This window comes from Drosophila miranda, chromosome XR (genome assembly GCF_003369915.1).
Source record: "Drosophila miranda strain MSH22 chromosome XR, D.miranda_PacBio2.1, whole genome shotgun sequence".
Lineage (NCBI taxonomy): Eukaryota > Metazoa > Arthropoda > Insecta > Diptera > Drosophilidae > Drosophila > Drosophila miranda.
Window position 1 is genome coordinate 39,130,419 of NC_046674.1, and position 25,209 is coordinate 39,155,627.

The following is a 25,209-nucleotide window of genomic DNA, read 5'->3' on the forward strand; positions in this document are numbered from 1 at the left end:
GACATAGGGTAAGGTATTAAGCAGGTCGACGGTGACTGCCGTTTCGACTGTGACTGTCCTCACTTGTGGTGAGTTTTCTAACATTGGTTAAAATAGGCTGAATGTATAATAAACGAGGTGGAACGTTGTGAGTTGCTGCGGAGACCGCAACTCTACATTTATACCCGATACTTAGTCAGTATGGCTCTCCTCCGGCAGACGCCGCTAATATTGAACCACACGACAAAGAGTGCGTGCGAGAGAGACAGAAAATCAGTCTGAGCGTGACGTCGGGAGCTGCGTAGCCACTGAAAATTGATTTCTTGCTTTTGGCTACAAAAATGATCCGATCTGATCCAGATTCAGCAATCTGATAGATATGGTCATTATCTATGATTCTGCGTTTTTAGTTTTCTCGAATGTGCAATATTGTGGATGCAACAGATTTTCGTCCTTTGTGGGGGCGGAAGGGGGTGGGGCGAAATTCTGAGATATACGTTTTATAGTGAGATCTAACAGAAGTGCGGATACCAAATTTGGTTACTCTAGCCTTAATAGTCTCTGAGATTTGTGGATGCCCCAGATTTTCGTCCTTTGCGGGGGCGGAAGGGGGTGTGGCGAAATTTGGACACGAAACGGTCAAGGTCCGATATCACAGGAGTGTGGATACCAAATTTGGTTGCTCTGGCTCTTATAGGTTCTGAGATCCTTGAACTCATATTTTGCAATTGACAAAACCGACCATGAAACCTGTGTGTTAGAGAGAGACAGAGCGAGAAAGAATGAAATTTTTTTCTTGATTCTGGCTATAATCATTATACGATCTGGTTCAGATTTTGCACTGTAGAAGATATGGTCATCCTCACCGATTCTGCGTTTTTGGTTTTATCGTATCTTTAAAAATGTGGATGCCACAGATTTTCGTCCTTTGTGGGGGCGGAAGTGGGCGGGGCGAAGTTTTGAAATATTTTTGTAGCAGTGACATATCACAGAAGTCTGGATCCAAAACATCGTTGCTCTAGCTCTTATAGTCTTTGAGCACAAGGCGCTGAAGGGGACGGACGGACGGACGGACGGACAGACAGACAGGGCTCAATCGACTCGGCTATTGATGCTGATCAAGAATATATATACTTTATGGGGTCGGAAACGATTCCTTCTGGACGTTACACACATCCACTTTTACCACAAATCTAATATACCCCAATACTCATTTTGAGTATCGGGTATAAAAATACTAAATGTACGGATATTGAAAATTTAATAAGCTATTCTATTTCAAAAAAGGTAGATAGTATGTACGAGTATCACCTTCAAACTACTAAAATGACAGCCCTCCCTAAAGTTCAAAAATTTTTTAAGTTACATTTATAACATGCCTTTATTAAGAAAATAAGTATCAACTCTGTATTTTATTTAAGATTCTCACTTTTTAACTAATTTACTTTAAAAAAATATTAGTACAAGAGAACCAAGGTCTTCAAACCCGTCTAACTCAAAATAATGCGAATGAGAAAATGATGTCCATGCATGATGAGTTCTCACTTTTAGACGACGTTAGGTGGGTACTTAATAGTAAGAGAAAAATAAATTATGATATATTGAGATATTTCAGACAGGGGCAAATGTGCAGTCGATGCTTGGGTGTTATAGATGGACGTACAGAAAATATCGACGAACAATCTTCCGTAGATCAAATTGAAGACATTTATGAAGACGACGAACCAAATATGAATAATGTGGAAAATCAATCTGATATAGAGCTTGTTACCAACCATATCTCACACTTTGCCAACTGTACACCTGGATGTTCTTATAAGGTAAAACTATTTTATACCCAGTATTCTATAAGTGTGTAATATTTTTCTTTGTTTGTTTAATATCGCTGTTCCACTAGGCCATATTATGGCCATTTCGTCGAATTACTCGACTGACATTGATAAAAGCTTCCCATAAACAAGTCTTTCAAACATTTGTCATATTTTTTTAGAGGTACGTACAGTGCCGATCAACTAAATAGGTTCAACAATTTCAACAAAATCAAACCGCTATATCTTTTTAACCAACTTACCGATTTATATGAAATAATTTTTTTTTTTCATAGATTGATTCATTGTTAATATAGCAAGAAAGCTTGTGGTTTCCAGGACACGTTTTTAAAGGCTATTTATTAATTTTTTGAAAACCATTAAAAACAATGCCCATTTATTAAAGATCAAATAAAAGGTTATATAAATTCTGGCCTAAATCAGAGTGAAATCGCTAAAAGAATTGAACGAAGCCAAAATGTAATTGGCAACTTTATTCGCAACATATGGCAAAAATATGAAAGGAGGGTCTCAGCACGCGGCAACACCAGCAGACAGATTCTCAAATTCCAAGCGTTCAGCAACCAAAATCAGGGAAGAATGCGGTGTTAATGCAAGTTTGGTAACGGTCAAACGCATTATTCGGAGTGAAAAACATTTGAAGAGGTTGAAGATAGTAAAAAGACCACCTCTCATTGATGCGCGTAAGGCTGCACGACTTCGTTTTGGAAAGGAACATGTGACATGGAACGAGGAGTGGCACAACGTCGTGTTTTCCGATGAAAAAAAGGTTCAACCTGGATGGACCGGACGGCTATAACTACTACTACCATGACCTAAGAAAAGGAGGAATGTGTTTTGAGTCGAAACCACAGCTGTGCGGGAGGCATAATGGTATGGGGTGCAATTTCCTATTATGGGACTTGTGAGCTACAGTTTCTTTCATCGAAAATTAATGCAAATGTGAACAAAACTGTACCATGGATATACCACAACGACAATGTAATATAGTGGTATAGTGGCCGCCGTGCTCCCCGGACCCGAATATTATAGAAAACGTTTGGGAGCTATTGTCTCAAAAAGTATATGAGGGCGGAAGGCAATCTCAAGTGATGTCAAGACACCAGTATCAGTCTATACTCCGTCAAGTAAAGACGCCAAATCTAAGCAGCAGCGAACGCACCGATATCCAACACACAAAACCTTACACAAAAACAATCAAGTGCTCAAAGCAAACTCCCAAAAAAAACCAAAAACAAACATACCGAACGAACAGTTACAACATCAAGTGCAGCGTAGAGCCCTAGCCTACCTGAAATGTGGACCCCAAATTCCACACACCGTGGGGCAAATCATCGTTTCTCGATCCGAAATATATAACAATAAACAGAACAGACAATAAAACCTTTGAAAACGTGTCCCCCTTCATTATCAAAAAAGTCATTGACTTTCAATGTGGTGGTGAAGTAGACTCAGTCAAGAAAATCAGAGACGGTTCTCTGCTTATAAAAACCAAAGGAACAACCCAGGCAACAAAGCTCCTGAAAATCGGAAAATAACACGATTTTCCTGTAAAAGCATCGATATAGAAGTCATCAAAAACGAACTCAAAACACATAAGGTCATCGACGCAACCAAAATTCTCAAACTCAAAGACGGCTTGCTTCAAGAAACCGGACTTATCATCCTCACATTCAAAATACCAACACTGCCCCAGCATATTATGATAGGATACGAGTAAACGTTTGCCCCCAAACACCAGTCCCCCTCAAACGCAATAATTGCCTGAAATTTGGTCACCCAACTAAATACTGCATACCCACCAATATCTGCAAAAACTGCTCTGAACCGCACCCCGCGGACGACGATTTATGCACCAAGGCGAAATTCTGCAGCAACTGCAAACACAACACCAACATCCAAAATAACCACAGCCCACTATACCCCAAATGCCCTGAATTTCTCACGTAAAATGAAATAGCCATAATCAAATCATCCGAGAAAGTGGACTTCATAACTGCAAAAAAAATATATTTTCGACGCAACACACACCAATCCACACCATACGTCGAGATAGCTGCATATCACCAACAACAAAAACCACAAACCGTAGTAGTATCGATCCCCAACCATCGCTTATCATCACACAACACCCAGAATACACAGCAAAAAAGGCCAACTACTAACTACGCAGACATCTCAAACTCAAGCCCACACTTAACCAAACCAAACCACCCAAGAAGAAATGGCTATGCACACAGACTTCGAGGAAATTACGAAAGAAGAACTCTAAATAATAGTAATAAGCCAGGCTCCGTTTTTCATGTTTACAAAAGTTTTCCGATTTACTTTTGAATACGAAAATGTTTTCGTTTTTAAAACGAATAAATCTTGCGGAATGTGAAAACGGGAGCCCCAATTTATGTGTATGGCTGTATGTGTATTTATTTAGTCATTTTTTTACAGACTGTCAGATCCTTGTGAATCATTAAAAACCCAATTTAAACAAAAATTGCCCCAGAGCTCCACTGGGAAGAAATAGACGACCTCCACGGTAGCGACCACTTCCCCATACTAATCTCTCTTTACAACAACCCATCACTCCCAAAATTTACCTCAAAACCGTCCTTCAAACTAAAAAGTGCTGAATGGGATCTTTACCAAAAACTTACCCATAAATTCAACTCCACTACCCAAACAGCGACAACTTTACCAGGGAAAATGCACTAATTAAAAAAATTAGAATCCAAAGTGCCCATCTTTCCATCCCTCAAAACCTCATCAACCAGCAGAAGGCTGTTACGCGCGGATCCCGCCCAACCGACCGAGGGGCGCTGCCGCATGACGCACGGTGCGTAGCCGAACCGAACGCGAACATGCAAGAAAGATAGCTATTAGACCGAGGAAAATTAGCACTAAACTTACTAAGAAACTAAGCATGCAATCAAAATACAAATACCACTACAATTACTAATTACTAGAAAGGTGTGTAAGGATTAGTAATTTAATAAAGGAAGAGAATTAGTGGTGGATATAATATGGTAGAGGGAATTATAATCCGAGCATAAGACCCTAAACGGTTCATGCAAGGAATAATTCGATCTACAAAGTGGAAGGAACAACGGTATGAAATTTCTAGTCAGTCTAATAGGAATCGTGAAGCTTATGCGGCTCAACAGATCAGGGTTGTCTATGTCACCCTTGATCAAGTTGTGCATAAATATCACACCAAGCATTTTTCTACGGTTAACTAAGGATGGGAGGTTTACTATTAGTAGTCTACTAGAGTAAGATGGGAGTCTTACACCCGCATCCCAGTTAAGGCCCCGCAGAGCAAAGAGTAAAAAGTTTTTCTGTACTGATTCTATACGGTCCTGGTGTACTTTGTACTGAGGGCACCAAACACAGGAGCCGTATTCTAAGATCGGACGAGCAAGCGAGGTATGGAGTGTCTTTGTTATATAGGGGTCGTCAAATTCCTTTCCTTTATAAACCCAAGCACGCCCATGGCCTTATTTACCATGGTAGAAATGTGTTCGGAAAACTTTAACTTGGGGTCTAACATAACACCCAGATCATCCACCAGGGTAATTCTCTCAAGAGAACCACCAAATAGGGTATAGGGAGCCAACAAAGGGCTAGAACGATGAAATGTCATAACTTTGCATTTCGAGGCATTAAGGTGTAACAAGTTTGCACAATACCATGACTGAAAGTTATTGAGATCGGATTGCAAGCGAGAATGAAATGAAATGTCCTTGTACTGGACACAGAGTTTAACATCATCCGCATACATAAGTACTCGAGAGTATGTTAATACTGAAGGCAAGTCATTAATAAAGAGTGTGAAGAGTAAGGGACCTAGATGGCTGCCCTGTGGTACTCCCGCAGAAGCCTTTACTGGTAAAGAGAGGGAGTTTTTGAAGAGGACTCTTTGAGACCTGGAACAAAGATAGCTAGAAATCCATCTCAGGAGGTTGGGCGGAAACCCTAAAAGGTCAAGTTTATGCGCTAAAAGGGAATGGTTTACTGAGTCGAATGCTTTACTAAAGTCGGTGTAAGTAACATCCGTCTGTAAGTTACCTTGAAAGCCTTTAATAATGAAAGAGGTAAAATCTAACAAGTTCGTGGTGGTTGATCGCCGCCTTATAAATCCATGCTGAGTTGAAGATATAAGTGACTTGCACAGCTGTTGCAAGTGCGGAGTTAAGACTTTCTCAAACATTTCAGGAATAGCGGATAACTTTGCTATACCTCTATAATTTTTTGCATTAGACTTGCTACCTTTTTTATGGAGAGGAACTATAAACGATTCCTTCCAGATCGGGGGGAAGCAAGAAGAATCAATGGACAGGGTGAATAGTTTAAGCAAAGGTCCACACAGAGCCTCGGCGCAGTACCTGAGTACACAACCTGGAACCCCGTCTGGACCCGGTGAAAACACCGGCTTAACTAGTCGAAGATCATGAAGTAGGGAACATTCATTTAACAAGGGACAAAAAATGCCGTTCGACCTCGGTAAACCGTATGGGTACGGATGACCAGAGTAGCTTTCCTCAGAATAGGTGGTTTGGAAAAATTTGTCAAAAAGATCGGCAATTGCCTGATCATTATTTGCCGACGTATTACAAAATGATAGCGAGGATGCGTGTGCGGACGTTCTACGCTTACTGTTTACGAAGCAGTAAAACTGTTTAGGGTCCTGAGAAAAACGTATCCTGCATCGAGATGGTAGTTCTTATAGCATTGAGCATTAAGAACTGAAAAGTTTGACCGAGCTATTACATAGCGAGAGTGAGAAGTAGGAGAACCCACTTCTTGAAATTTTTTATAAAGTCTTGATTTTAAGTTTTTTAGACTGGATAACTCTTTGGTAAACCAAGGGGGTTTTCCAGATCTAGTCGGACAAGAAAGCGGGACACAAGAATAAAAAAATGTGCCAAGAGCATTGTAAAATATATTTGTTCCTTTTATGACATCAGTACACAAGTACAAAGCGGACCAATCAAAATCCCTAATGAGGTTATTAAGTTTCGCAAACTCGGCTTTACGAAAGCAGCGGACACGTTCAGGTAGCCTACTCGACCGATCCAATACAGTTGGTCCTATATGTAGCGACACCTCGAAAGTAGGGTGGTAGGCGTCTTCAGGTATAGTGAGCGGAAGGGCTCGGGTTAACAACACGATGGTCGGATCTGATACAAAGCACAGATCAAGCAATCGACCCAAGGAATTTTTCACATGATTGACTTGAGACAGGGACAGGTCAAGCAAGCCGTCAACAAAGTCATGTCGTGACATGGGCACTAGGATACTAGACTCGTTTACCGAAGACCAAACAGTTCCTGGCAAGTTGAAGTCACCAAGAACTATCATACGATCTTTATCAGATAGCGAGGAAGAAACAGCGGTTAAAGCGGACAAATGCTGCTCATAAATTGAAATATCCGAAGAAGGTGGGATATACGAGCAAGTAATGAATATAGCGAAAGCGGGAAGAATCAGTTTTACACACAGGAATTCCAGTTCCTGTTGAACTTGGACTGTGAAGTGTTCCGACGTGAAGTAAGAGTCCACTGCAATTAAAACCCCCCCTGCACGTCGAGACGAACGGTCCTTTCTAAAAGTTGTGTACCGACCTGCCAAAACCTCGGAACTAAGAATGTCCGGCTTTAACCAGGTTTCAGTAAACACAATAACGTGGGAAGCAAATGCAACACTATCCCGGAAAAGAATGCTGAGCTTACTACGCAAGCCTCTTACATTCTGATAGGTTACTAAAAGAGAAGTTAGTTTGTTGGAAAGGTGGAAGCAAGACGGGAAGTTGAGGAAGAGGAAGTTGAGGTTGAGGGTGGCACACTGGAAAGATTTGTAAGGGATATGGGGGGGCCTATTCTTCTTCTTAGCCTTAAACTCCTTCACCACCAATTGCTCCTGCCAAAATTTGGCTAGGAGCCGATCGTATTGGTTTTTAAAACCAGCGGTCAGCTCCTTAAAGCCACTCCGCGTCTGCCTCGTAAAAGCTACCATGTCTTTCTCCACCGCACGGCATGCCTCGCAACTGTAGTGCAAACCATTACGCTTTGAAATGGCAGCACCCACAAGGCCAGAAAATCCAGCGCATTTTGCGTGCATAGTGTGTCGCAGAGCCAGCTGGGGATAATCGGCTGATCGTGGGTGATCTGCTTATTGCATGATTTTTTGGCACATACAACAGAAAACTAATATTTCAAAACAAATGGCTATCAAACCAGTGTGCCAGACAAACTCTAATAGGAGGAGAGGAGAACAGTTGCAGCAGCAGCTAATGAGAGAGAGAGAGCTACTGAACAGAAAGTTACGAGAGCGAGAGAGAAAGAACAGTTATTTAAGTTTCGGTGATAGGGAGAGAGTGATAATACAACAAAAGCTACAAGACGAGAGCGGACTGTATCGCAATGTAATGCGTACTCACTCACTGCAACAACACAAACACGACAAGCCGACGCCGAAAAATAAAAAGTTAAATAATGTTTTAACACAAATCAAAGGCATGCACTCGCGGAATAGAATAGGTTTCCAGATTGTTGGCTGGTTAGGAAGTTAAGTAAAGTTTATTTAGGAAAACACCGGCTGTTTATTCAAAACAAAAGGAAAAAATGCGGAGCGCAAAACAAAAACGCGTCTGATCACTACGAAAGAGAACGAACGAAATTCCATGCACAACATGGTCTAATATCAGACGACTATGCGGACTCTATCCAGCTTAAAGTATACACAATGTCTATAACCCCCACACCCAATCAGACACAACCAACCAAACCGAAATAGCCAACTCCTTCGCCTACACGTGGTCAGAAAAAGCTCACGATCGCAATTTCTCCCCAACAGTCCGTACAAATCCCCCACAGACACCCCTATTAACTATACCCCAACTCTATCAGCACTAGAAATTGAAAAGGAAATTTCCTTTATAGAATTCTCATCAGCACTGTACTCCCTGAAAGGAAAGAGCCCCGGTCTCAACCGCATCTCCTACTCAATGTTATAAAACGCACTCCCCACCCTTAAAATCAGAATAATAAACCACTTTAACAAAATACTCGACTCAGACATCCCACAATCGCTCAAACTCAGCCTAGTCCTTCCGATTTTGAAACCACAAAAACCATTAACAGACATAAAATCGTGCAGACCCATATCACTTAATTCATGCCTAGCCAAAACGCTCGATAAGGTAGTGTAAAAAAGGTTATGGTGGTTTGTTTTAAATAACTAACTAATCCACAACAGCCAACTAGGTTTCAAAAGAGGAAAATCGGTACTAGATAGTCAACTCTACGTGGACCACCTAGCCACCAGAGCCATTGCCCCAAAAAAACATCTAACCTTAATCTTCCTTGACTTAACCCAAGCTTTCGACAAAATAGGTATCCACTCTATCGTACAACTAAAAAAATGGAAATTAGGCCCACGCATGTTACAATACGTCATAAACTTCATGTCAAACGAACCTCTCGAACACCTTCCCACTTTCCAAGGGTCCCCCATCTTAGCTATCCTTTTTCTGGTTTCTCACCGAAATCTTATCGCTCCACAAGCAGATCAAATTTAGTGCATACGCCGACGACTTCCCCCTTATCACACAACACAGCAAAAGAAAAAGCCCCACAGCCGACATCCAAACAATCCTCAACCAAATAAACAGCTGGTGCATTCAGTCAGGAGCATTCCTCTTCAAGGACAAAAGCCAACTCCTACATATATGTCGGAAACATAACAGCAAACCAAAATTCCTTACTGGCAACACAACCATCCAACAAAACAGCTCACTCAGACTACCTAGGCCTCAACCTCATATCAATAATCTCAAAATAGACCTTGCCAAGCCACTGGGCATTATCAAACATCTCTCGTCCTTAAAATACAACTGCCACACCTCATCACTTGTACAAATCACCAAATCTCTAATCATATCCAAATACTAACTTATACTCCATGGTTTTTTTCGTATGTTAAAAACAGCCAAAGATGTGTGAACCCATTTAGTTGAGCTAGAATAAATAGGCATTTTTTGTAATGGTTTTGAAAATATTAATAAATAGCCTTTAAAAACTTGTCCTGGAAACCACAAAATATATATTAACATTGAATCAATCTATGCAAACAAATTATTTTATATAAATCGATAAGTTGGTTAAAAAGATATAGCGGTTTGACTTTTGAAAATGGTTGAACCTATTCAGTTGAGTGGCACTGTATATGTGGCTAAGATCAATATAAATGGATTCCATCTAATAGTAAAGTAGAAATACTACTAATAATTTAAATATGTGAAGAAAGTAGCCTGGTCGTTCACGAGAGGATGATGGACGGCCGAAGACAGAGTTGTCAAAATTAGGAAGTGCGCTGCGATTGTGCGAACTCTACAGTTTTCTAATCTGAAATCTTGTTTTGGGGAATGCAGAACATCAATTGTTATCGAGCCCTAAAACTTGTTAAAGAACCTGGTATTTATTTTTTGCTTATTTGTTTTATTTATTATTATTATTTTTTGTTTGTTAATTCATTAATAGTAATTTCTGATTACACAGCCCCTTAAAAAAAGGTGTCGTGCGCGGCTGACTAGAGTATTATATCCCTATGTATTTTGGGGCCCTAAAGTGACGAGTTTCAAGAAAATCCGATGAACTTTTCAAATGAGTTTCCACCATATTTCGACCATATTTGTTTTTTAAGGTTCGAAAAAGAACCTGACGTGATGGAGGGATATAATTCTCTGGTCAGCCGCGCACGACATTTTTTTTTGTTTGTGGGGCAGTGTTATCTATTTGTGGCCATACAACAAAGCCAAAATGATTTTGTAGTAAAAAGTTTTAATATATCCATATATACTTTTTGTGTTTTATCTGTTATATTTAAAATATATGATATTGTAATATTATCACTATCTCCTATACTTAAGTAACTTATGACCTGTTACATTTCTCAATAAAACCGGATCTCCTTTTTTTAACTTGAAATTAAAAATGTTTTATCAGTTGAGATGTACGAGCGTATGAACTCATTAAATGTTCCGTGGATTCGCTTTACGATTATGTGCAGTGGATGTTATGTTTTGAATATTTAAGCTTTTACATAAATCTTCAATTATTGAATTTGTATATTCTGATCGCATATCCGTAATGAACGTTTCATTCGGCCGTACTTTAGAATAAAAACTTCAAATATAGGTAGATCACAGATTAAGGTGACTGCATATTCATTTCCTTGCTCTGATTTGGAAAGTGGACCGATCGTATCCACAATTACTCTATCAATTTTGCTTGTGTTGGAGTCATTGGCATTTTGTCGTGTCATATTTTTTGAGTTTCCTTTTTGCCTTCTTATTTTTGGCAATGTTTTAGCTATATGTAATATCGCAAGCGTAATGATTAGAGTAACATAAATTGGAAAGTAACAAGGCGGTTATACGGTTTTAGCATTTCAATGGGGTCGAACGCAAAATTATGACTGTCTTATTCGACGATTCGCAGTGGGATAAAGAAAAGAGCGTTATCCAGAATGCGACTCAGCTGCTTTAGTCATCATTCTTTGAAAAGATTGGAGGCATTGCTCGTTGAAAAATTCTTTATATTTTTTGCAATTTCTTCAAGTTCAATTTGATGGAAACCTGACTTCAGATTTATACATGAAAAGTATTTAACTCTACCTAATTGATCAAAAATATAATCTATTCCGGAAATAAAATATTTGTTATTTATTTGGCGGTAGTCAATCACCAGGCGCCATTTTTTAATTTCTGAATTTGGTAATGATTTTTTCGATATGATGAATAATGGACTGTTATATTCTGAGACTGAGGCTTTAACTTTTGTAGACTTTTTCACTTGTTTAATTATTTCCCTTTTTGGACTGTGGGATTCTATAGTTTTTAATATATATCGGCTCATCATCTTTCATTTTTATTCTTTTGTTTAAAAAAATTATTAGTTTATATCGATTCGGTTTCTGTTCCAAATATGTCACTGTATTTGATCCATAGTTCTGTGAGAATGGTTTTGAACTTTTATTTAATTTTTTTTTAAATTTCGGTGTGTTTAGAATTGTAGCTATTATTTACCATGTTTTAATCATCGAATGGTTCGAATTTTATGGTATCTAATTTAATAATTGCATTTTTGTTTGGAGTATTTAAGACTCGGACCATCTTTCGGACAACTTCGGAGCGGGCTGGTAAAAGCATATAACATCTGAAAGAAGTTCTACGAATGCTAGTCCTTTAGAATTGGCTGTATCTTCACAGATACCTGATATTTGTGAGACACTTTTGTAATCTATGTTACAAAATGAGTCTGAATTTTCTTTAACTGAAGATATATCTTTATCAGTATCCACTTATAATGTATATATTTTGCGGTTTTTTTCATTTTGTAATGAAACAAAAAGATTGAAATTATGATTTATAGTGTGAGCCGAATGTTTTATTTTTATACCCGATACTCAAAATGAGTATTGGGGTATATTAGATTTGTGGTAAAAGTGGATGAGTGTAACGTCCGGAAGGAATCGTTTCCGACCCCATAAAGTATATATATTCTTGATCAGCATCAATAGCCGAGTCGATTGAGCCATGTATGTCTGTCCGTCTGTCCGTCCGTCCGTCTGTCCGTCCCCTTCAGCGCCTAGTGCTCAAAGACTATAAGAGCTAGAGCAACGATGTTTTGGATCCAGACTTCTGTGATATGTCACTGCTACAAGAATATTTCAACCCTTTGCCCCGCCCACTTCCGCCCCCACAAAGGGCGAAAATCTGTGGCATCCACAATTTCGACGATACGAGAAAAAAAAACGCAGAATCGTAGAAGATCACTACATCTTCTAGAGTGCAAAATCTGAACCAGATCGTATAATTATTATAGCCAGAATCAAGAACACAATTTCATTCTTTCTCGCTCTGTCTCTCTCTAACACACAGGTTTCATGGTCGGTTTTGCCAATTGCAAAATAAGGATCTCAGAACCCATAAGAGCTAGAGCAACCAAATTTGGTATCCACACTCCTGTGATATCGGACCTTGACCGTTTTATGTCAAAATTCCGCCACACCCCCTTCCGCCCCCGCAAAGTAAGAAAATCTGGAGCATCCACAAATCTCAGAGACTATTAAGGCTAGAGTAACCAAATTTGGTATCCGCACTTCTGTTAGATCTCACTATAAAACGTATATCGCAGAATTTCGCACCACCCCCTTCCGCCCCCACAAAGGACGAAAATCTGTTGCATCCACAATATTGCACATTCGAGAAAACTAAAAACGCAGAATCATAGATAACGACCATATCTATCAGATTGCTGAATCTGGACCAGATCAGATAATTTTTATAGCCAAAAGGAACAAATCAATTTGCACTGGCTACGCAGCGCCCGACGTCACGCTCAGACTGATTTTCTGTCTCTCTCGCACGCACTCTTTGTCGTGTCGTTTAATATTAGCGGCGTCTGCCGGAGGAGAGCCATACTGACTTAGTATCGGGTATAACTGTAGAGTTGCGGTGTCCGCATCAACTCACAACGTTCCCCCTCGTTGTTATCTTTGTTTCCTGGGCTTCCTCTGACATCTCTCCATCTCTCTGATGGTCAATTAAAATTTGACCATGTGCCAGAATTTTATGAAGCGTCGGACAGAATGACACCCAATCTTTTGATAATGTCAATATCCACCCCAGTTAATTTCTGCAGTAATTTCGTTTTTTTTCAAAAAATGTAAGTGATGAGTTTCCATCGTTTGTGTTTCCAAACCCTTTTTTTTGGGGCAGTCCACTTTCAGTAATAGTTTGTCTCAAAATTGTTCTTAAATAGTTTTTTCCTAGTATTTTGTATTTCCTTCGCTGGCGTGCTGTTGTCAAAAGATTCTTCTCTCGCGGATTGGTAAATTCAAGTTTTAAAATCAACTCCATACATATCATTCTTGTATACAAAACCTGGTCAAAAAAAAGGTAAAGGTAGAAATAACCAACAACATAATTGAGGTAGCGCGAAATGGAAAATTATTATAATATTGAGTGTACCTGAGTATATGGATTCATTAGCAGTTTGAGCAGTTTTTCAACTTTGATTGCACTTAAAAAAAATATATCCCTAAATTTTTCCGAGATTTTGTTGTTTTATATATCTTTAAATTTTACCTAGAATTTGTATTTATATATTCTTTGAACTATTTCTATACCGATTTACCTGCCACAACCTCGCACGAAAAACGGTCAATATGTGATTTTGTTGTGATAGCCGTTTTTGTATTTATTGCATCCGATGTGCTGCCACCTGTTTTCGTCTAAATCGCCACTGTGCGGCGGAGATATGTCGTTTCAAAACGACTTTAGTCCGCCAGAAAATAATTAACAAATTTTGCATGTAAAATACACTAACTTTTTTTCCGACCCCATAAAGTATATTCTTGATCAGCATCAATAGCCGAGTCGATTGAGCCCTGTCTGTCTGTCCGTCTGTCCGTCCCTATCAGCGCCTAGTGCTCAAAGAGTATAAAAGCTAGAGCAACGACGTTTTATATCTGGACTTCTGTGATATGTCACTGCTACAAGTATATTTCAAAACTTTTCCCCGCCCCCACAAAGGGCGAAAATCTGTGGCATCCACAAATTCAAAGATACGAAAAAAAAGAAAACGCAGAATCGTAGAGGATGACCATATATTCTAGAGTGCAAAATCTGAACCAGATCGTATAATTATTATAGCCAGAATCAAGAAAACAATTTCACTCTTTCTCGCTCTGTCTCTCTCTAACACACAGGTTTCATGGTCGGTTTTGCCAATTGCAAAATATGAGTTCAAGGATCTCAGAACCTATAAAAGCCAGAGCAACCAAACTTGGTATCCACACTCCTGTGATATCGGACCTTGACCGTTTTGTGTCAAAATTTCGCAACACCCCCTTCCACCACCGCAAAGGACGAAAATCTGGGGCATCCACAAATCTCAGAGACTATTAAGGCTAGAGTAACCAAATTTGGTATCCGCACTTCTGTTAGATCTCACTATAAAACGTATATCTCAAAATTTCGTCCCACCCCCTTCCGCCCCCACAAAAGACGAAAATCTGTTGCATCCACAATATTGCAGATTCGAGAAAACTAAAAACGCAGAATCATAGATAACGTCCGTATCTATCCGTTTGCTGAATCTGGATCAGATCGGATAATTTTTATAGCCAAAAGGAACAAATCAATTTGCGCTGGCTACGCAGCGCCCGACGTCACGCTCAGACTGATTTTCTGTCTCTCTCGCACGCACTCTTTGTCGTGTCGTTCAATATTAGCGGCGTCTGCCGGAGGAGAGCCATACTGACTAAGTATCGGGTATAAATGTAGAGTTGCGGTGTCCGCAGCAACTCACAACGTTCCCCCTCGTTATAACATGATTTTATTGAAATTAAAAAATGTGCAATAGTCCAGACAGTAATAAACAGTAATCGTAATAACAGTTTTCTTAAATTTTGTCGTTCTTTACTTACACAAGTTAATTATAAATAAAAACATTGCGTATGATCTCTTCGAATTCTTGGTTGCAGCTTGGAAATTTTGGCTTTATATTTAAATTTTTTTCCAAGTCGTTTTTTGCTTGGTCGTGGGCCACAATTTGATCCCAACATGTACCACATGTTTACGTGATTTTACGGGCGAAACAACACAGACTTTGTGTTACTTAGGCACACATTGCATGTATGTATTTAATTGGACCAATGATTTATCAGATGATTGATATCAGATGATCTGATTTGAATTAGATGCATTCGATGAAAGTGACGATGTAGAAGATTTCATACCAGAAGACATTCCAGTTAAGGAAACAGTGCATGTCACGTGTTTTTGTTTTGCGCTCCGCTTCTTTTCCATTTATTTTGCAAATATAGTCGGCGTTATTCAAGGTAAACCTTGAAAAAATCCCCACTTAACCTACAGTAAAAAATCTGTTCTTTAACGCGAGTGCATGCCTTTTGTTTTCATAAAAACTTAATTTTTGATATAAATTCTGTGCGTTTTGTTAATCGTTTGTTTGTGTGTTGTTTTCTGTAAGTACGCTTACGCTGAGTTTAGCCCGTTCTTATCCCGTAGCCTTTGCTGTAGCTATCACTCTCTCCCTATTATCTCTGCCTAACTCAAACAACTGTTCTTTCTCTCTCGCTCTTTCAACTTTCTGAGCAATAGCGCTCTCTGTTTAGTAGCTTTCGCTATAACCGCTCTCCAACCTGCTCTCTTTTTTTATTAATTCCGCTTTGAGCGTTGTCTGGCACATTGGTCTGACACCAATTTGTTTGAAATTTGTTGTTGCAAATTTTTAAATAAATAATAAAAATGGAATATGCTGTGGTCTGCGCCAAAAAAAGGCAGACGCGGAAGGGCTTTAAGGAGCTGACCGTTGGATTTAAAAAGCAGTACGATCGGCTCCTAGCCATGGAGTCTCAATTTGGCAGTCTGCAACTGCTGAATGAGTCTCCGAGGCGTAAAAGGGTCACTCCGCGGTGTGCAGCAGTTGATCTCGTTTGCCACTCCAAGGGCAACGACAGCTGCTGGCAATGTAGATTCGGTAGCCGAATTCATCGCTTCGGAGAACGTGCAGCCAAGTACGTCTGCAGCGTCCGTGTCCGTGGTGTCCGAAAGTTCGCTAGCTGTCCCGTCTATTGCGATCCCACCAGTGATCAGAAGTTCCGGACCTCCTGATATTGCCACCACAGGTACTAGGCCTGTGGTGCCTAAACTGGTGGGAGTCCCACCAAAAGGACAAGCTTTTTTTTCACGGCTGGCCCCTGACCTCACATCTAATGAAGTAATTGCTTTTATTCAAAGCAAAATAAAAGCCGTGGGTTTAAAGGTGGAGAAGTTTTACTTTTCTTATGCCAGGGAGATGAGTTGGGGAGATGCCTCCCCAACTCAATTTGACACCAAATTTGGCCGAAGCATTTGGTGGTGAAAGAGTTTGAGGCTAAGAAGAAGAATAGGCCCCCCATAACTCTTACAAATCATTCCAGTGTGCCATCCTCAACCTCATCTTTTTCTTTCTCATCTTCCCGTCCTGCTTCCACCTTTAAAAAAATCCAACTTCTCTTTTAGTAACTTATCAGAATGTTAGAGGCTTACGTAGTAAGCTCAAAATTCTTTTCCGGGATAGTGTTGCATTTGCTTCCCATGTTATTGTGTTTACTGAAACCTGGTTAAAGCCGGACATTCTAAGTTCCGAGGTTTTGGCAGGTCGGTACACAACTTTTAGAAAGGACCGTTCGTCTCGACGTGCAGAAGGGGTTCTGATTGCAGTGGACTCTAACTTCACAGTCCAAGTTCAACAGGAACTGGAATTCCTGTGTGTAAAACTGATTCTTCCCGCTTTCGCTATATTCATTACTTGCTCGTATATTCCACCTTCTTCGGATATTTCAATTTATGAGGAGCACTTGTCCGCTTTAACCGCTGTTTCTTCCTCGCTATCTGATAAAGATCGTATGATAGTTCTTGGTGACTTCAACTTGCCAGGAACTGTTTGGTCTTCGGTAAACGAGTCTAGTAACCTAGTGCCCATGTCACGACATGAATTTGTTGACCTGTCCCTGTCTCAAGTCAACCATGCGAAAAATTCTTTGGGTCGATTGCTTGATCTGTGCTTTGTATCGGATCCGACCTTACTGTTGTTAACCCGAGCCCTTCCGCTCACTATACCTACTTTCGAAGTGTCGCTAGATATAGGACCAACTGTATTGGATCGGTCGAGTAGGCTAAATGAACGTGTCCGCTGCTTTCGTAAAGCCGAGTTGGCGAAGCTTAATAACCTCATTAGGGATTTTGATTGGTCCGCTTTGTACTTGTGCACTGATGTCATAAAAGGCACAAACATTTTTTACAATGCTCTTGGCACATTTTTTGATTCTTTTTACCCGATTTCTTGTCCGATTAGATCTGGAAAACCTCCTTGGTTTACCAAAGAGTTATCCAGTCTAAAAAAACTTAAAAACAAGACTTAATACAAAATTTCATGAAGTTGGTTCTCCTACTTCTCACTCTCGCTATGTAATAGCTCGGTCAAACTTTTCAGTTCTTAATGCTCAATGCTATAAGAACTACCTATCTCGATGCAAGATAAGTTTTTCTCAGCACTCTAAAAAGTTTTACTGCTTCGTAAACAGACAGACGACCTATTCTGAGGAAAGCTACTCTGGTCATCCGTACCCATACGGTTTACCGAGGTCGAGCGGCATTTTCAGTCCCTTGTTAGATGAATGTTCTTTACTTCATGATCTTCGACTAGTTAAGCCGGTGTTTTTACCGGCTCCAGACGGGGATCCAGGTTGCGCACTCTGGTGCTGCGCCGAGGCACTGTGTGGACCCTTGCTTAAACTATTCACCCTGTCCATTGATTCTTATTGCTTCCCTCCGATCTGGAAGAAATCGTTTATAATTCCTCTCCATAAAAAAGGTAGCAAGTCTGACGCAAAAAATTGTAGAGGTATAGCAAAGTTATCCGCTATTCCCAAAATGTTTGAGAAGGTATTAACTCCGCACTTGCAACATCTTTGCAAGTCACTTATATCTCCCACTCAGCATGGATTTATAAGGCGGCGATCAACCACCACGAACTTGTTAGAGTTTACCTCTTTCATTATTAAAGGCTTTCAAGGTAACTTACAGACGGATGTTATTTACACCGACTTTAGTAAAGCATTCGACTCTGTAAACCATTCCCTTTTAGCACATAAACTTGACCTTTTAGGGTTTCCGCCCAACCTCCTGATGTGGATTTCTAGCTATCTTTGTTCTAGATCTCAAAGAGTTCTCTTCAAAAACTCCCTCTCTTTACCAGTAAAGGTTTCTTCGGGAGTACCACACGGCAGCCATCTAGGCCCCTTACTCTTCACACTCTTTATTAATGACCTGCCTTCACTATTAACATACTCTCGAGTACTTATGTATGCGGATGATGCTAAACTGTGTGTCCAGTATAAGGACATTTCATTTCATTCTCGCTTGCAATCTGAGCTCAATAACTTTCAGTCATGGTGTTGTGCAAACTTGTTACACTTTAATGCCTCGAAATGCAAAGTTATGACATTTCATCGTTCTAGCCCCTTGTTGGCTCCCTATACCCTATGTGGTAATGCTCTTGAGAGAATATTACACCCCAAGCTAAAGTTTTCTGAGCACAATTCAAACATGGTAAATAAGGTCATGGGCGTTTTGGGTTTATAAAGAGGTGGTCAAAGGAATTTGACGACCCCTATATAACAAGGACTCTCTATACCTTGCTAGTTAGTACGATTTTAGAATACGGCTCCTGTGTATGGTGCCCTCAGTACAAAGTACACCAGGACCGTGTAGAATCAGTACAGAAAAACTTTTTACTCTTTGCTCTGCGGGGCCTTAACTGAGATGCGGGTGTAAGACTCCCATCTTACTCTAGTAGACTACTATTAGTAAACCTTCCATCCTTACTTAATCGTAGAAAAATGCTTGGTGTGATTTTTGTGCAAAACTTGATCGGGGGTGACATAGACAGCCGTGATCTGTTGAGCCGCATAAACTTCACGATTCCTATTAGGTTAGGTTAGGTTAGGTTAACCCGGACGGCCCTCAGCGGGGCCACGCATAGGCCAATCTGGCCCTTAGTTATCCGGATAGGGGGGGGTGTATGAACCGTCGCGGGAGTGTTTATGTGGTTTTAAAGTCCCCGAGAATCGAGGTGTTTTCAGCATAGGCCAGCAGTTCCTGTGGCGTCCTTTTGGAGGCATCTTCCAGTGATGCCAGCACTGGGGCGCCCAGGTATCTCCTCCTTGCCCTTGAGAGAGCCGGACAGTAGCAGATGAGATGTTCCAGGGTTTCGATGGCCCCAGGTTCATCACATTTCCTACAACTGTCTCTGTTGGTGATGCCTAGCTTTGCTGCATGTGCAGCAGCCAGACAGTGACCTGTAAGTATTCCCACTAGCAATCTACAGTCCTTTCGTGGTAGGTGCAGTAGGTAGTGGCTAAGTTTCTCGTTGCGTTCCTTGCACATTATCTTCGAGGTTCTGCAGGTGGTGGTACTGCTCCACCTGCTATCAGTCTGTGTTCTAGCCTCCTTCTCTAGATCGCATTGCAGCGTTCTAAGGGAGACAGGCACGTTCTCGGTTCTCCTATTCTCCAGCTCGACGCCTTCCTTAGCTTGTACGTCCGCCGCTTCGTTTCCTTCGATGCCCTGGTGGCTGGGAACCCAATAGATCCGCACTGTCTTTGTCGTGCTTAGGATGTCTAATGCCTCCCTGCTCGCCAAGACACTTCGGGAACTGACCGCGGACGACTGCATGGATCTTATCGCCGCTTGGCTGTCGACGAATAGGTTGACCGCATCGTGTGCTCGTTCGGTGAGGAGAGCGACCTCAGCTGCCTTCCCGATGGCAAAAACTTCTGCCTGGAATATGCTTCATTGGTCCGGTAGCTTATACGACAGCCTTATCACAGGGTCTGTACAGTATGGGCCCGCTCCTACTCCTCCGTCCATCTTGGAGCCGTCCGTATATATATTGAGGTGCTCAGTTTGGTCTCTTCCGATTTTCCAGTCTTCAGGTCCCAAAGATGCATAAAGCGCAATGGTAGCCTTCTTCACCCTTTCCACTACATTGGGCCTCCATGCCAGCTTGCTGTCCAGTACTGTGCCTAGGTATTTCACCTGTGATTTTGAAGTCAGCCTAGTTTGCTCAATTTTCGGGGGGGTCCATATCGGTACCTTGTACCTCTTGGTAAAGAGGATGAGGTCCGTCTTGTCCGCGTTGATACTGAGTCCTACCTCTTCCGCCCACTCACGTATCTCCCTGAGTGTACGTTCCACTATGGAGCTGAGGGTCGATGGACATTCACCCGTAATAAGTATGCTTATGTCGCCTGCATAAGCTGTTATTTTTGGGGCCTTCCTTTCATATCTCTTAATGAGGTCGTCGACCACCAAATTCTACAGTAGTGGCGACAGGACTCCATCTTGAGGTGTGCCTCTGTGTGCCCCCTTTACCATGGAAGCAGTGCCCCACTCCGATTGCACCCGTCTACAACTTAGGAGGTTTTTGATCCAGACGTTGATTGCAGGGTGTATGTTATTCGCTTCTACGCGACTAGTTATTGCGGTTGTGGCCACGTTGTTGAATGCTCCTAAGATGTCCACAAATGCTCCCAAAGCATACTTTTTGTTGTGAAGGGCGCTCTCGATGGTGGCTACTAGCGAGTGTAGTGCCGTCTCCACTGATTTCCCCTTGGTGTAGGCGTGTTGGTTTGTTGACATCAGCCCCCCTACCTCATTCCTGATGTGTAAATCCAACAGCTTTTCTAGTGTTTTTAGTAAAAAGGAGGTAAGGCTTATCGGTCTGTAATCCTTGGGACTCACGTGGCTGCACTTTCCTGCCTTAGGGAGGAAGACAACTCTCGAGGTTCTCCATTGGATGGGGATATAGCCCGTGCTTAGGCATGCTGAGTATATTGCGAAGAGCCATGGGGTAATAACCTCTTTGGTCAGCTGCATCATGGCTGGGAATATCCCGTCCAGTCCTGGTGCTTTTATGCCTTGTTTGGCGATCTTGAAGAATTCCTTGAGGTTGTTCCTTTGGAGAGAGAGATCTCGGTTCCACCAGAGTGGCTTGGACCTCCTCTTCGTTCTCGAGGGTTTGCACGATGCATGGTAGGCGATCAGTAACTCGTTGGATAGGGTCTTTAGGGACATCTCTATATCCTCCGCGGATTTCACTGAGTCCGGATTCGCGAACTTCGAAGTAACTGTCTTTTTAAACTTTACCCAGTTTGTGTTCCGGGGGTTTCTATAGACTGTTATCTTCGAAGAGCGTTTGAATTCGCACTTGAACTGAATGTACTTATGGTCTAAAAAGGATGGTCTTTCGAGGATTCTCCAGTCAGATACCAGGGTACTCTTTCCCGTGACAAGAGTTAGGTCTAGCACGTTTGACGAGGTGGGACCCACGAAGGTGTGTTCCTCCCCCACGTTTGCTACGTCTAAGTTAGTGGATAAGATAAAGTCTAGGAGTGACTCACCTCTATCGTTGGTGTCAGGGCTTCCCCACACATTGTGATGGGCGTTGGCGTCTGCACCGATGAGGAGTTGGAGATTTTTGGAGCCGGCTTCTGTCACCAGACTCCTAAGTTCTTCCGGTGGGGCGGGCCTGTCGTGTGCCATATAGCAGGAAGCTGCCATTAGGCGCTTTTCCTCGATCTCCAGCATCACCACCGTCAGGTCATCCGTGCTGTAATGAGACATAAGATGAGCATGGATTTCCTTCCGTACGAGTACGAGAAGATTGATTGATCCGCCTCCTTGCTGATCTGGAGAATCACGTGCTGGCCCCCCTCGTTGGGTAGTGGGCTACCGGCATGCAGAACCTTCCAGTCAGCCGTTGGCACGTCCGGATTTTGCCTCTGCAGCAGCTTCAGTGCTCGCTCCCCCTGGACAGCCATGGGGAAGAGCACCTTCGCCTTTGGTATGGACGGGATCAGCTCCCTGTCTACCACCTCCAGCTTGGCCCCCTCCCACAGAGCTTCCAGTAGGGGCACCTTCTGCACCAGCCACTGCCGCGTTGGGTCGTCGTGGCCACCTTGGGCCCGCGTTGCCGCTTGCTCGCCGGAGTGTCTTTAGCAGCACTCTCGATCGAGCGTTGCCTCTTGGTGGCCAACATCTCCTCCACCTTGTTGGCGAATCCACCGTTTGTTGCCTTCATCTGGGGCAACTGCGCGTAGTGTTCGCGGCCCTCCTGTACCCGTTGCTCAGCCCAGGCTAGCTTGGACAGTCTTTTGTGGCAGTAGTATTACAACTGACATGACCTGCTCCCGCCATGCCCGAGGTGTGACCGCTGGCGACACGCAGAGAGGATTGCTCCTCCCCGTGCCCGCCGGTGGTAGCAGTCACGCTTTCCACCGACGTTTGGGTTGACATCCCAACCCGTGCTTGCTCCTTATCAGCCTCCATATTTGGCCCGAAGGTCCATACCGGTTAATGTTTTTCGGGGGGACCACCCCCTAGCGCTTTATGCCTGGCCGCCAGGCACCTCCAGCCATGGCCTTGGTTCAGTTCCCCCGACTTTAGATCGGGAAGACGATGGACCATAGCCTTAGCTAGACACTGCATTACCCCGGGCAGGGCAAGCGACAGTGCATTATCCTCGCCCGGGATAATGCAGTGTCCATTGCCCAGCCGGCACCCTCGTGGAAGGTTCAGCTAGAGGGTTTTTGCCAGCTACGATTCCTATTAGACTTACTAGAAATTTTACACCGTTGTTCCTTCCACTTTGTAGATCGAGTTATTCCTTGCATGAACCTTTTAGGGTCTTATGCTCGGATTATAATTGTCATATAATACCATGTCATATCCAACACTAATTCTCTTCCTCTTATTAAATGACTAATCCTTACACACCTTTCTAGTAATTAGTAATAAGTAATTGTAGTGGTATTTTTATTTTTATTTTGAATGCGTGCCTAGTTCTATTAGTAACTTTAATGCTAATTTTCCTCGAATATTAGTCTAACAGCTATCATTCCTGCATGCTCGCGTAACAGCCTTCTGCTAGTTTCACACGGGCCACTTGACAGTGCAGTAATTGCATCGCCTCTTGCAAGATGCAGTCATTGCATGTCAACGTCCAGAAAAAAGCCCTGCACATCTATATCACCTCTTTCAAAAAGATCCATTGCGTTCATTATTTTTTTTGAGCGATCCTGAGGACAAAAGTAATTGAGCTAACATATTATTTTAAATGATTAACTTAAAATGTATTTTAAGTTCTTCCTTTGTGTCTGATTTCCATTACCAGAGTAAAGCAAGCTCGCGACTTTTTTCATATTCTGCATTAATAAGACATTGAAATAAATAAAAAAAGGGCCTGTTGCGGCAGAAACCGCAGCGGCAGCTCTAAATATCACTGCGCCTAACAGCACAGACGTTAACAGCACAAACATTAACAGCGCCGAGCAAAGGGTTAATCAGGGCGAACGGCAGCTATAGGCAAGGAAGAGGAAGAACGAAAAGAAAGGCAGCGGAAAAAGTTTACTGAAGCGGTACAAGTTTTTTAGCTCTAGCTCCCATAGTTTAATACCCCGCCCCGATACTGTAAATGAAACACCTGAATAAAACCAACTTGAAGAACAAACCACGGGAGGCCTATTGAACGCGGGAGGCTTATCAAACGTACGGCCCCAGATTTGGAGGCGTTGCCCGGCGCGGCAATATTCTAAAAAACTTTTCTTGCTCAACGGAGAGCAAGTCGAATAATCACGACCGACAGAAAGAAGATCGGCGTGCGACGTAGTCAGCTGCGTCACGAGGGATTCGACTTTGCAGGTGAGATATCCTCATACAGTTGGACAGAAAGGCTAATCTCTTACATTCGAGCGACACGAGGTTCGTGTATAACCACAAACCAGGACTGTACGAAAAAAGACACCGGAGTAAAATGGACGGCGTCAAAGGTCAGCAGTTGGAATCTTGCGGTGAGACCCCGTGTGGATTAGGAGAAATATATGAGCTGGGAAAGATGCCTGGTGCGTGTTCTGAGACTGAGGGAGGTGCAAGGGAAACTCATCGCGTTAGGGATACATATATAGATGTGATCTCGGCTGCAACAACGGCCGCACCTAACGTGTCCACCACAGCCCCGACAAGTCATCAAGCACCAGAGCATACCAACCAAGGAGGAGGGGTGGATCAAGCCTTTTCACCAAGAACGAGCCTTTTAGATAACTGGGAAACGTTCGCTCAGCAGAGAGCGGATGCATTTGGAAGGCCGACGTACGCCACGGCCTTCGAGGGAATGCGCTCCATCCCGACGCATTCCAGACTGCCTCAAGCAGGAGGCCTCATGAGCTCCACGGTAACCAACGGAGGCTGGGACAGAGTAGTTCCCAACTGGACCGGAGTCCACATGTCGGGACCCACGGAAGCAACGCGGATTGGAATGCCTACTGCTATATGGCCGACCAGAGGCCATATATCACACCCTTCAAACGAAGCTAAGAATGGAGCCGTCCGTGAAATCGAGCAGCATCGAAAGCCTAGTGCGCCTGGCGCTGTCGGTGCAAAACTATCGCGCTACTGTCGACGCGATAGGACTGTCCGCCTATCTGAACGACCCAATGTTACTTCGCGACCTTGTGGAGAAACTCCCATTCGACTTAAAACTGGATTGGGCCAGACAAAGCGCTGGACTTCCGAGGGTAAATATTGCTGTTTTCGACGATTGGCTATTCCGAGTCGCATCGTGCGCAAGCACCGTGATGCCAGTGGCATCCGAGAAAGAAGTCTGCACGAAGGAGAAGAATCCAAGAGTCCGGCTTATGGTGCACAATGATAGCAGCGCACAACCGCCCTGCCGTAGGTGCAATGGAGGACTGAAAGCAGTTCCTGGAGCTAGAAGGG

The 25,209-nt window shown here is 42.5% G+C and overlaps 1 protein-coding gene across 10 annotated transcripts in view; it reads left to right on the top strand.

Annotated features, from left to right (window-relative positions):
• The window catches only part of LOC117186604 (cerebellar degeneration-related protein 2-like), a 400,431-nt gene that overhangs the window by 296,334 nt on the left and 78,888 nt on the right, over window positions 1-25,209 (top strand). For 5 of the 10 annotated variants that reach the window (XM_033387594.1, XM_033387593.1, XM_033387599.1 and 2 more), the window contains 2 exons: window positions 1,441-1,540; window positions 1,595-1,799. The exons of 1 other annotated variant lie outside the window; for it this stretch is intronic. In XM_033387594.1, coding sequence (XP_033243485.1) covers window positions 1,441-1,540; window positions 1,595-1,799 — 305 coding nt within the window. Of the gene's footprint in view, window positions 1-1,440; window positions 1,541-1,594; window positions 1,800-1,876; window positions 2,030-2,083; window positions 3,194-25,209 lie in introns of those variants that run through there. 4 more of the 10 variants (XM_033387597.1, XM_033387596.1, XM_033387600.1 and 1 more) reach the window with 4 other exon arrangements.